The sequence below is a fragment of the Antennarius striatus genome, chromosome 6 (assembly GCF_040054535.1).
Source record: "Antennarius striatus isolate MH-2024 chromosome 6, ASM4005453v1, whole genome shotgun sequence".
NCBI classification, from domain to species: Eukaryota; Metazoa; Chordata; class Actinopteri; order Lophiiformes; family Antennariidae; genus Antennarius; species Antennarius striatus.
Window position 1 is genome coordinate 4221591 of NC_090781.1, and position 13429 is coordinate 4235019.

General features: G+C 39.7%; 1 protein-coding gene across 2 annotated transcripts; it reads right to left on the minus strand.

The window, feature by feature from the left end:
* Positions 1 to 658: 658 nt before the first annotated feature.
* On the minus strand, positions 659 to 12819 carry ccdc92ba (coiled-coil domain containing 92Ba). 2 transcript variants are annotated; one of them, XM_068317753.1, is made up of 4 exons: positions 12603 to 12819; positions 12174 to 12333; positions 7532 to 7579; positions 659 to 4781 (listed from the first exon to the last, which is right to left on the minus strand). In XM_068317753.1, the coding sequence occupies exons 2-4, from the start codon at positions 12304 to 12306 to the stop codon at positions 4063 to 4065; spliced, it is 900 nt and encodes a 299-aa protein (XP_068173854.1). In that variant the 5' UTR covers positions 12307 to 12333; positions 12603 to 12819; the 3' UTR covers positions 659 to 4062. The 2 variants fall into 2 exon arrangements, with proteins under 2 accessions (XP_068173854.1, XP_068173853.1); XM_068317752.1 differs by having other exon boundaries at positions 12174 to 12476.
* Between the last annotated feature and the right edge of the window lie 610 nt (positions 12820 to 13429).

Here is a 13429-nt window from a genome sequence, read left to right on the forward strand (position 1 = left end):
CAGACGGATCGGTGCAGCTTCTGCAGTGATGCACTCACTGTATAGGTCTGAGGTGGCTCGGGCATCTCTTCACGTTGCCTCCTGGATGCCTCCCTAGGAAACGCTGGAGGGACTATGTCTCTCGGCTGGGCTGGGAACGCCTCGGGACCCCCCCCCCCAGAGGAGCTGGAGGTGGTGTCTGGGGAGAGGGAAGTATGGGCATCCCTCCTGAGACTGTTGCCCCGCGACCCGGGCCCTGGATAAGTGGTTGAAGATGGAGGGATGGATGTAATATGAGGCATGATCTAATCATACAAGTCAGCAAAGATCAATATATAGTAAGATTTTAATTATCCTCTATAAACAACTGTGTTTTACTCAAAATATTTATTACAAAATACCTTTTTATATTGTGGAAGAAAACTATGATTATTTTTGTTAACTCTAAACTTCCTTATTGATCAATGGGGATTTAAATAAGAGTTACTATCATTAATATTAGTAGTAGTTGTATTAATAATATTTACATAATCCATATTTCATAAATCCTCAACAAATATTGTTCGCTGTTTAAATTAATCAACTTTTCTTTGCCAAACTTTCAACTAACAATAACAAGCAGGCAGCAGGATAGACAAGCCTTCATTTTATTCCAGTTAAGTGTACAACCGATCACCTTAAGCTAACACAGTAAATGCGGTAATCGGTCAGTTTGTAACACAACGCATTATTGCTGGAGACATCACACGTCAAACAAGATGCTTTATGGTGAGACATAGAGCCCAAATATTCCAATAGAATAACTAAACACGCCTGGTTTGACCATGAGACCCAGAGACAGTTCTACAGCTGACAATTCTCATCATTGTTTTTATGAAGAATAGTGTTATAAACTTTTACAAGAATGGAAGACATTCACACACAGAGTAATTAAATCATCACCTTTCTGTCTCTGTCATGAGTGGTGCAAGATTTAACTCTGAAAAGTAGAAAAAGAACCTTATCAGGCGGTGAAGAATTACTTTCCGTCTTAAATATTCATGAAAAAACATCATTAAGGCGTCACACCATTTGCCCTCGTGTTCATTTTAGCGATGGCCTCTTTGGCTCACTAGCATTTTCCCTCATCATCTCATCTAAAACATGAGATTATGCCGCCGTACGTTGGACGGGGGGGACGGTAACCAAATGCAGTTCAGTCTACTCGCCTCTATAAATGGATGACATATGAAGTGATAAAACAAGATGTCTAACAGTCTCGATTCAGGATTCCTGTGACGGCTCTCTGTACATTAACCCCTTACTAAAACCTCAGGAAGAATAGTGCAGACAGTCACGCTAATGGCTAGCAGCTGGGTGAATGAAAACCCTGCAACATTGCAGGACGGAGGTTTACTTTGACTTGTGGAATAATAATACAGTATATCCATTTACTTAATGCTGCTTCACATGCAGCATGTTACCCATTCCTGATCTGGATATTCCTTTTATATACAACAATATAACAAGCATGTAAAGATTTAGTGAGACTTTAAAATAGAACAATCCCTTAGATAATTCAGAAAAACATTTAAGTTAAATAAAAAAAGGCTAAAAAAAACCAAATAATTAAATAATCATAAAATCCGTTTAAGCACATCAAATGTCTTCAAATGTGTCCACCCTACAATAAATAAATACATTGATATATTGCTTTATTGGAGACAATGTGAAAATTTCATGCTGAACTTGTAGTTATTGTAGTTATAAAGACGAAAGAAGACAAGAGAAGCATCACAGCAGCTTTTTTAAATGAAATGCAGTCCTAAAGTAAGGCTCATTTCAAAGAAAGACTGCAGGTACAGACGTTCAGTGACATCATGGCTCAAGTACAGACCAACTGTGACACAGCTGAAAGTTACAAAATAACTTAGGTGCAACAATAATATAGAAACCTTTATATTCCAGTCCCAAAGAGTCTTACAAAAGTGTCAGAAGGAAAGAAAAATAGATTTTTCACACTCCATTTCTTATGTCCATGTCTGCTCAGTTATGAGACAGTGATTATATCCATTGGACAAAGCATGACTTAAATAAAATGTATCCTACATTAAATATAGTATATTAAAGAGTTCATTTCATCATTAAGATGTTTCTGGCTCCCTGTTACTCCAGGGACAAACATCGGTGTTGAGAACAGAGGACTTCTTGCTGTCAGTAACACAAGGTCATTTTCTCAGAGTGCATCCCCCCCCCCAGCTACTTCATAAACTTGTGTGACAAAGAAAATGGAGCACACTGAACATAGACCATGCCCAAAAATCAGTCACCATTTAAAAACCCCACAAAACCTCCAGTCATGATGTTGTTTCATTTTTCCTGAGGTGAGAAGAAAAAAACAGCTTTCTGTATAAATTATACGTAGTAGTTGTCCTTTGTGTGTGTGTGTGTGTGTGTGTGTGTTTTTAGTAAGTAAACCAAACCTGAGTCGACATACGGTCCAACAAATTCAGACTTTGCATGTGGCTTTTCATACAAAGTGTGTCTTGAACTACAACAAAACACATTAAATTTTGTTTAGCTGCTAATTCTGCACACGTCTAATGCGGCTGCTGTCTGATCCTGTCCTCCAGCCCAGGCATTAAAAAACAATAAAAATTCAATAAAAAGTTATTCTTTATTGAAAAGCGGCTGTGGACACGATGATTACAGTCATCTCCTCTCCAAGACGATGGATGTATGGATGGAATATTTTTGATTTTGTGTCTTCTGCATTACCTGTTTGACGGTTTGTGTTTCCTTTTTCTGGACAGTTAAACTCTATCTGTTTCCTCCACCATGGAGATAATTTAGACTCTATTAATATTTTGTTCATTTGTTCATCTGTTAGTAGGATTACACACAAGCTGCTTGATGGATTACATGATACTGGGTGGAACAGGTGGGGCGTGAGCCATGGAAGAACTTTCTATCTGGAATCCAGATGAATAAACAGACAAATTATTAATGATTCTGGAGTCTGTGAAGTAGATGTTATGGTCAAAGAGCTAATTTATTAGACTATACTCTTAAAACTGTGCTGATTTTACTGTCTAATCATTTTTGCTTTGGATTCGTGGTGTAAAATAAAGCAGGCTGTGAACACATTAAATAACTGGTTGTGTATGCGGTGAAGGCTTGTTCTAGCCTCAGATTATTTTATTTTGCAACAGGGAAGCTAAGTGAGTGTTGGTACAGATTAATAATACCAAGGCAGTTTGTCGTTGTTTCGGCTGTTGGCAGGTTTAAGGTCAAACTCTGTTCCCCCCTCAAACAGTTTCCTGAGTGTTTCCATGTTGGTGGGATCAGGGCTTAATCTGATGAATTCATAAAAATCCAACTGAGCAACAGAATCCAACGGATTCTGGTCGGGGAGATACAAACCAGTGGGGGGGGGGGTTTAAATATGTCTATTCTCCTTACAAATGATTTCCTTTGTTGCCTTGCTATGCATAAATGTACTGTAGGTGGTCTAAGGTAAAACAGAGTGATTTGTGGCGATCATGGATTATAATTTAAAATAATTTCAGGGACAACTGTCCCAAAAATAAGAGGGCAACTTTTCCATTACATGTTTTTCCACATGAAGGACTCGCGCATCTTGCACACAAGTCCAGACGTTTTCATCTGTCACATCATCTGGGGTCAAACAAACATTTGGTTCCATGGTTGATTTATGCTTGGCCTTGAAAGGTCCCAGCTGGTTGGGCCACACAGCGCTGCTCCAGGGACACGCAAGATAACTACTACTTTAATCCGACTCACCATCCCCAGAAACCCAAACAAGGGGTTGCTTTGGAAAGAGGCCTCACAGTTAACTCAGTCTGTAACACCAATGTAAACAAATAGGTCATCTTCATCTAAGACTGATTTGAAGTGATGCCGAGTTTAAAGTCCAAGAGTTAAAAAGTGTATATGATAAAGACTTACTTAATCAAAAGAGCTAAAACAAGTCAAGTATGAATTCACTCAAGGTGCAGGAAAGAGTTAACAGTATTAATAGTCTGACGGTGGATAATCACTCATTGATCATCCTGCTTTTGCAACTTAATCTCACAGTAGTCGTTAATCTGCCTGTGTTTCAGCAGCAGGGCGCGCTGCAGCTGAAGATACCAGACTGGCAGCTTCGTCCTGGGGCTGCAGCGGCCCCTCCCTACCTTCATCCTCCTCATCCTCCTTCTCCATACCCAGTGGAGGCTGTCTTTGTGCCACAGTGTTCCTGGGGTGAGCCCTGTGCCATCGAGGGTGGAGGAAAAGCGCGGGGTCGGGCATGGCGGTGGGCTCTGCAGGGCCCGTCACCTTCTCTGTGGGAACACACTCTCGGCCACGCTCGACTTTCAGAGACGCCCGAGCGCTCTTACGCTTGGGTTTAACCACAGGGGAGAAATGGGAGGCTCCTGTCGGCATCTGAGGGGAGACAGAGGTCTGCTCGGCGTCATGCTGAGCCCTCTGACTGCTGGCTCTGGCGAGGAGTCCCTGCCTCTGCTGCATCCGCTGGTGGTGCAGCTTCTGCCTGGCAGCGTGGAGCTGGAACGAGAGGTACGCCGCTGCCTCGGTCTGTTTCTGCAGCTCCGTGTTGAGGATGGTGGAGCAGTGACTGCGCCGCTTGAGCTCTTCCAGGAAATGACGCTCTTTTTCTTTGAGATTGGCTCTGAGGGCACCCACCAAAGAGCCTTTTTGATTCAGCTCCTTGCGGAGTTCTCCTAAGGTGTATTCCCGCTCAGCCAGGCGGTTTTCCACGTGCCGACACCTGGCCTCCAGGAGCTCCTCTTCTTCCTGTAACTCTGAGAAAGAGATCTACCAATTGATATATGTAGCTTTACGGATAAAATTCAGTTTGAATTTATAGTATTTTCTATAAGGCGCACCTAAAAGCCTTTCATTTTCTCAAAAACCGACGGTGCGCCTTATAATCCAGTGCGCCTTGTATATCAAAACAGTTATAAAATGGCCATTCACTGCCTTATAGCACAGAAAATACTGCAAATGTAAACTGTGTTAACATACAAAACATATAAACCTGTATAATCTGAATTAATAGAACACAAAATTAAACTAAATAATTTATGATTTTTTTCCCACATTTTACGTTTGAATGAACGATCAACAGTGTACAGTGTTTTTATCATGAGTCTAAAAGCAAATCTCAGCTTCTGTTGGGGCACATCAACTCAAATCCTCGTCACATGTAATATAACCAAAGTCAGAGATTGCACAGATCATATTTAAGCTGTAATCCACTCAGGGGTTTGGGCCGGTGCTCATCGCTTGACATTATCATGTGATCTGGTGATGTCATCCCATCAGCACAGCACCACCATAAACTGTCAGGCTCCATCATGAAACAGATGATTCCACACTGTTGTGGGACCTGATGTGCTCCTCTGACTACAAACCTGGTGTTACTTCGACTTACGATCATTCGGAGATACAAACAAACACGCGCCGCCATATCCAACTATCCTCCTGCAGTTTCACGTTTCGCCACAACCCGTGCCGAGCAGCACCGCTTGCGTTCGTGCAGCTCCAACAACTCCGCCTTTTGTTGTTGTTTGTTGTTGTCTCTGTGAGCATCTCAGAGCGTTAGGCTTCGGATACTTTACTGTTTATCACAGATGATAAAGCAAAGGCTAGTAAAGATAGTGGTAGTGGTGACGACCTCTCTGATGATAACTCTGCCTCTCACCGACAATAACTCTCCTCCTCCTCTTCCTTAGCACTAAGAGTAAGTCATATGCTACCTGCTACATTACCGTACAGTAGATCATTACGAGTAACGGGGGTTGCCATGGGTTACTAATCAATTATCTGTTTTCATTATGATTTATTGTACAATAGCATACTATGCGCTTTCAATGATTTTCTAGTGGTTTCAGAACACCAATATTTGTCGCGGACAGACCTAAATGAGAGTGTAATGATGTAAACCTAATTTTTAATCTTATATGTATTTTATTTTTAAAAAATTTAAAAACGACATATAATCAAGAACGACTTTATTCGAAATGACCTGGATTTTATTACTTTTTTTTTTTTATGTCCAGTTATTTTGTCTGGTAAGTCTTAGGAAATAGAACTTTCATTTTTAGAGTAATGATGGCATTATAACGAGCTCAAACAGCGATTACATATTGAAATTTAATATAATGACTTGCGAACAATTCAACTTACAAACAAACTCTCCGAGCAAATTGTGTTTGCATGTTGAGGACTACCTGTATTGTGGACTGGTACCTGCAAACTCTCCCGTACCGCTATGATTCTGGATATGTCTCTAAAAAGACTCAAGACCATTCATAAAAAACAAGCAAAACCTGTAAGAATTATTACAAAACCTTCCCTTCATATGGGCGGAGCTGGCTAATAAATAATATAAGTGATGCATTTTTTAAAGTTTTGGAAAAACAACGTTGTCAAAGTCTGACACTCCTAGTCAGATGTTCTATTCATTAAAATTGTCCACTGGCTATACTATACTCTATAATATCAGCTAATGCTAATGTATTTACATGTGATAAAATACCTCTCTGCCAAGGTCAGGTTTAAACTAGCGTTCTATTCATTGTTCTTTGTCTTTTATGAAAAAACAACAAGCAAATGTGTTTTCATGCCAGCAAAATTCCCCAGAGGTGAGAGAAGTGTGGATTTTTACATTGTTATTTATACCTTTACTTAATACATCCATGTGTGATTGCTTTTTCTATCAGCTTTTTCCTTCCTTCCGTTTTGTCGGTCCACCACTTTCTCTTTGGATTCTCTGTGTACTAAGGTTCACATTCGCCCCTCACCATTCCCAGGTCCAGCTCATACGCGAACTCTAGCCTCCTGTAAGTCTTCACAAACTCTTGTTACCTCCCTCCTTCCACCTCCATCTCAAGGTCTCTCTGGTTCCCAGTCAAGTGTGTAAGCGGACACCCCCCACAGGGATGACAAAGGAAAAACAAGAGCAGGAAAAGAAGTGGAGGGATGGATCGATTTGTCAGAGAGTGAGGGAAACAGAGGCTTCTGCTGAATGGATGGATCAGGGATAACCAGTCCTGGAAAAGGATACGGGGGTCTAATGATTAAGTAATGTGGCAAAGCATACCCCCCACACCCCCACACCCCCAACCCACAATCCCAACTCTGTCTTCCCTCCCCCAGTTTGCCTCTAATTCGCTGTGACAAAATGATGCCTATCACTGCATCCGAACACCTCTAGCAGTCCTGCACATGTCAGCTATGAGCCAAATACGTTGAGGCGTTCTGTCGCTGCAGCATCTTCACAGCAAGAAGCTGTGGATCGTAAAGAGAAGTGACACGTTCATCCGCAATAAACACACGGGAAAACACAGATGTGTAGTGCACCCATGATGTGAGCTGTGTTTGATCCAGGAAGAAGAGTGAGGAGGAGGAGGAGGAGTCGGGGGGCTTACATCCCTGGGGGGATGGGACAGTGGGATGGACAGAGGGAGACGAGGAGGGATGTCCATCTGTCTTTTTACAACAGAGGGCTGATTCATAATAGCAGTGAAGATGCATTTGTTCAACAAACCTATTTGGCTTCTGCCTGGAGGCCTCTGCTTCATCTCACTCGTCATCTCTGAGAAAGAGAGAAAGAGCAGTTAAAGACACAGGAACTAAATAAAAACACAACTAATAATACAGTATACATGCTCAATAATGCAAAAATGTCTGATTAAAACGATACACCGACATTTATTTTCTTGCTACCTTTGGATAGAACAGCTGCTTTTGCAGCACATTTTCTGTCACTTCATGAATAATTTATTCGGCTGAATGTGAAACTTTAAATCAAACACCATCTATCAGATATTTGACCAGTAATTTTTCGACAGTCAAGAAAAATAATTTAGTGCAACCTCAGTCCCACACATGTCAAATCAATATTCACTTCCATAAAAACTACCCACGATGAAAAATTTCAAGAGGAAATGAAAATCAAACAAATAAGAAAGGACTGTCATGAATAAACAGAAGCTAAGCAATCAATCAACTCAATCAACTTTTATTTATATGAATGCTGGAGGTATTTTTTCTATTGTTAAGCATAAACTACTTAGCCTGTCATGGAACTTGGTGGAAGGGTGGAAACCAAAGTGTGTAGTATTGAATAAAAGAATGGATCCATGACTTTGTGTCACTTTTTGATCAATCAAGCTTAAAATTACAGGAGGGATTTTGATGGAATTTGGTGAAAGGATAGAGTTCTTGACAGCAAATCTTTTTAAGGGGTCGATGATGCTTACTAGGAGTAAAAAGTAAAAATCAGTAGGTCTAATATTAAATAAAGTGCATTTTTCTTTTTGTCTAGATGAATGTGGAGCAGCATATGTTATGATGTGAGGTAAAGCCACGGTGGGGGGTAGTAAGAAGTAAACGTAACTGCAGGGCTTCAGTTCTGGGAACTATGTGTTGAACAGCAATCACACCACAAAAACAAGGAGCTCAGCACATTTACGTCCTTTGTTGGTTCGGCTCGTCTCCTGCAGCCTCGCTGAGGCGTCAAGGTTTTCGTTTCGCGGTTCGACCTTGAACGTTGGAAAGATATCTCGAAGGACGCACGCACACACGCACGGACACACATGTAATTATTTTCTATGACACACGATAAACAGAAGTTATCAAAACGATAAAATTTGCTTTAGCAGAAGCCTGAGCGCCTTCATGCTGATGAGGAAACACTGAGAGTACAGAGGTCATCGCTGAAAACGTAGGGCTAATTTGCAGCAGCTCAACCCTGCAGGAACCTTCCAGGCTGCACATTAGTGAGCTGGCAGGTGAATTTTACAGTGCAATCAGCTCCTAGCCTCATCTTCCTCATCACCTCATATCATATTAAACCAATAATATTGGTTGTAGATCATCACAGCTTGCATTCATATGCTGATAACAGGTAGGAATACATTCATCTCAGCACCTACATGTAAATACAAGAAGGATTTCAGAGGGTTTGTATATCACTGACTTTAAAAATGACTTTAAAATGTTAATGGTATGGATTTTGAGTTACTGTAGCTCCTGCACACCCACAGACAAAACAGTCACACTAACATTATTGATCGATATTAAGCTTGTGAGGATTTGCAATCTTCAGTCTCATTTTCTTACAGCAAAAAAGACTTTCTGTAACAAAACATGTTGGTGTAATCATGGAGTAAACATCCTCATTAAGGCCATTATAAAAACATGACTAATATCACCTAATAAATATATCAGCAGTTACTACTTGCCCAACTTGATTTACTACGGATTAAAATTACCTCAAAACTACTATCTGGAGTGGTACATCAAATGGAAACATTGTCTGAACTGGATATTATTTTTGTACTGTTTTCTTGCATTCCTAATATATATATATATATATATATATATATATATATATATATATATATATATATATATATATATATATAGATATATATATAGATAGATAGATAGATAGATAGATAGATAGATAGATAGATAGATAGATAGATAGATAGATAGATAGATAGATAGATAGATAGATAGATAGATAGATAGATAGATAGATAGATAGATAGATAGATAGATAGATAGATCGATAGATAGATATAGATATATAGGGTTGAGCTGCTGCAAAGTAGCCCTACGTTTTCAGCGATGACCTCTGTACTCTCAGTGTTTCCTCATCAGCAATGAAGGCGTTCATGCTTCTGCTAATATATATATATATATATATATATATATATATATATATATATATATATATATATATATATATATATATATATATATATATATATATATATATATATATATATATATATATATATATATATATATATATATATATATTGTATGTCCTATTCACATTATTTTATGTGTTCTTAAAATTCATTTAATATTTTATACAAAATGTTTTCTAATTTTTATAAAATGTAAATGTACAGTGCAAATAATCAACTTGGTTGAGCAAGAGGAGTGATACCGGTACACGACAACTGACACATATGGAAACAAAATAATAGTTACATTCATGTTTGTTTGTTTTTTGTCAATTTAGAGCCACTAATTCACCTGTGTCACTTATTTTTGGGATACGGGAGGAAGCAGGACACCCCCAGGGACTCCACACAGATAAGGTCACATATTGCCCAATTTTCTGAGGCCATACGGCACACACACACGAAAACCGCCAGACAAAAATTAACAAGTAAATCTATTTTGTACCAAAGAACTCTGAACAACCTTTAACAGCATCATTAGTGCTTCTGCTCCTGTCAGATGGAATGGAAACAGAACGAGTGGAGGAGAAGACGAGGAAACCAGAAGAAACAAACATTTTACTGGTCTGTTCATCACTTTATCTGTCTCTACACAACACACACACACACACACACACACACACACACACACACACACACACACACACACACACACACACACACACACACACACACACACACACACACACACACACACACACACACACACACACACACACACACACACCATTCCGCCAGCTCTGTCCCTTCATGTATTTGTTAACTACAGGTCTGTTAGCGTGGATCATGTGACCCACGGATTAATCATAATGGAAGTGTTTCTATGCATCTGTCTGGAGATGGTTTGTGTCAGTGTGTGTGTGTGTGTGTGTGTGTGTGTGTGTGTGTGTGTGTGTGTGTGTGTGTGTGTGTGTGTGTGTGTGTGTGTGTGTGTGTGTGTGTGTGTGTGTGCATACTTCTGCATGTTCTCACCAAACTATGTTCATTCAGATTCATGAGGTGATGTTCCTCCATCGTGGATACAAAGCTGCCCCCTCCTCAGTCAACCCCTACCTAACATAACCTTACCTCATCTAACCTAACTCTAACCACCAGGAACATCTCTTGAGGTAAAAATTGAAAAAAAAAAATCTTTCAATAGAGAGAGTGAAATGTATTTTTCAATGATGAACATTTATAAAGTGCTAACACTACAGTCTAGTTTACTGTGGTTAAACTATTCACAACAAATGACGTGATCCAAATATTTCAATGAGTAAATAAATCTCCAAAACACAGAAACAAGTCATTACATTGAGAAGGGGGGTTTGCTGGTTCAGTGAGCATGAAAACAAATAGTAATATAAACTATATGAGTGTAAATTGTCTCATGCAGGTTAATTTACAAAACCAATTGCGTCCATCTAATTTTTGCATTTTAATATTGTATCAACTGCATCACTATTATTTATTACAAGACATTGTGTATTCTTCTAAAGTAGTTACTTTTAGCTAATATTATTTATTGTTCAAATGAAGAAATATTAATATTATATATTAATAACAATATTAATATTAAATGAAAGCACTTAATATTATTTTAATTCATTTTTCCTCTTTGCAATAAGTAAAGAATAAAATGTTTGAAAGAATTTTCATATTAATGAAAGAAAAAGTTACACAGAATGTTAACAGGACCATAATGCACAATAAAAACCACAATCAGAATATTTAAACTCCAGAAAATGCCTGACCACAGTTATAATGAGCATTTTAGCCTGAGCCACTCAAGGGAAACAAGCTCCTAATTTACTTAAATAGAAATAAAAGGTATAGTTATGAAAAATGCTTACAGCTTTTAAGGCTTTCTATTCTATTCTATTCTATTCTATGCTTCATTAAATAGACAGCAGAACCATTAGCCTGAAACAGGAAATGATGTAATCTACTGGAATTGTAGTATGACATCACCATGTAGTCTGCCATTGATTGATGGTGCAGCTGCACATTAGAGGAACAATGAGCTGTGTGTGCACCTGGGGATTGTAGTTTCTCTGTGTGAATTCAAACGTCACTAAAGGCAGCTGTGACCGAAACAACAACAGCAGACAACACTTTAGAGATGATTAAATATTGTTTGTGTGATCAATTAAATGAAATCTAGTATTAAATTGTTTTAGAGAATTCTTTATCTGGATAGAATCATGAAAATAAAATAAGGTACTGACCACTACTTTCAAATTCTTCATTCCCTTCTCTGTCGTTTCCAGTCTGTCGAGGCGCCATTTACTCATTCTCCTTACTTGTGCACTTCCAATAATCAATCAAGATTGTGATTACAGTAGATTTTCTTCACACACACACACACACACACACACACACACACACACACACACACACACACACACACACACACACACACACACACACACTAAGAACAAGCCTCACCTGAGCATCGCTTCTGCAAGGACAAGATCTCCAGATGGAGGCCGTGGAGTAAAGTGAGATGCTCCTGCCTGAGGAAGAGGACGCTCCTCTCCACACCCCCCACCTGCCGGGACAGGCTGCTCTCATCCCCCATGGTGGAGTCTGGAGGACCTCAGAAGGACTGAAGAAGTCTTATTCTTTTCCACCAGCGTTGTTTTACATTATTTCAGTGTAAAACCTGAACTTCAACTACTTCCTACACTCTAAACATCAAATCAGCCTCAGACGGTGGAGGGCAGTTGTGTATTGAGGTCATGTGGGGAGCTATAAATAAGATATTGATCAGCAAAAAAAATAAACAGAATCAGGAAAAATCGTGGATCTTCTAACAGGGTGCAGCATCATGAGTAAGAAATAATTGAAATAAGAGGCTTAAATGAGTCTTCTTACCTTTAAATGTCTGTTTGGTAACAAAATCTATGGAAACGACTCGTTATAAAAACGTCCGTTCCGCGCATGCCGGCCTCCAGAGCTGCTCCGAGTCGCTTCGGCTCCGACATTTACCCGAAGAAATATCATCTGGAGCCTTAAAGTGCTTTTCGGCGGCATCGATCAGACGCCGGATAGCTGCGTAAAAAATGTAAAAGCGCAACGGCGCATGGCTCCCGTCTCCTCCGGACGAACCAATCCTGGAGACGCGTTCAGATCAGTCGATACGGGAGCCCACGAGGAAAGTGCGCATCCGTTTTGTTAGATGCGCACCATCTCGACCCCGCCCACCGACTGAGACATGAAGCTGGTCCTGATGATGATGATGATGATGATGATGATGATGATGATGATGATGATGATGATGATGATGATGATGATGATGATGAAGGCAGAGCTGATGAATCGAACCACGTGAGGCCGACTGCTGACAGGACGGCAGCTGATTGGAGGAAATCAAACGCATGTTGACTCCTGGTGGATCGATGTGGGCCGGAAGTGGCTACAAAAGAAATCATTCGTATTTCAATGACTCCTCGGGAAATAAAATTTAAGTAAATATTGATTTGAAAGCAAAAATTTTAAATTTTAAATTAAGACACTTGCTCTCTGTTTTCTTCCAGAAGAGGCAGGAACATAGGGTGACCTATAAGAGTGGAGGTAGGAGCACACAGGTAGACTACATCTTGTGTAGACGGTGTAACCTGAAGGAGATCAGTGACTGCAAAGTAGTGGTAGGTGAGAGTGTAGCCAAACAGCATAGGATGGTGGTGTGTAGGATGACTCTG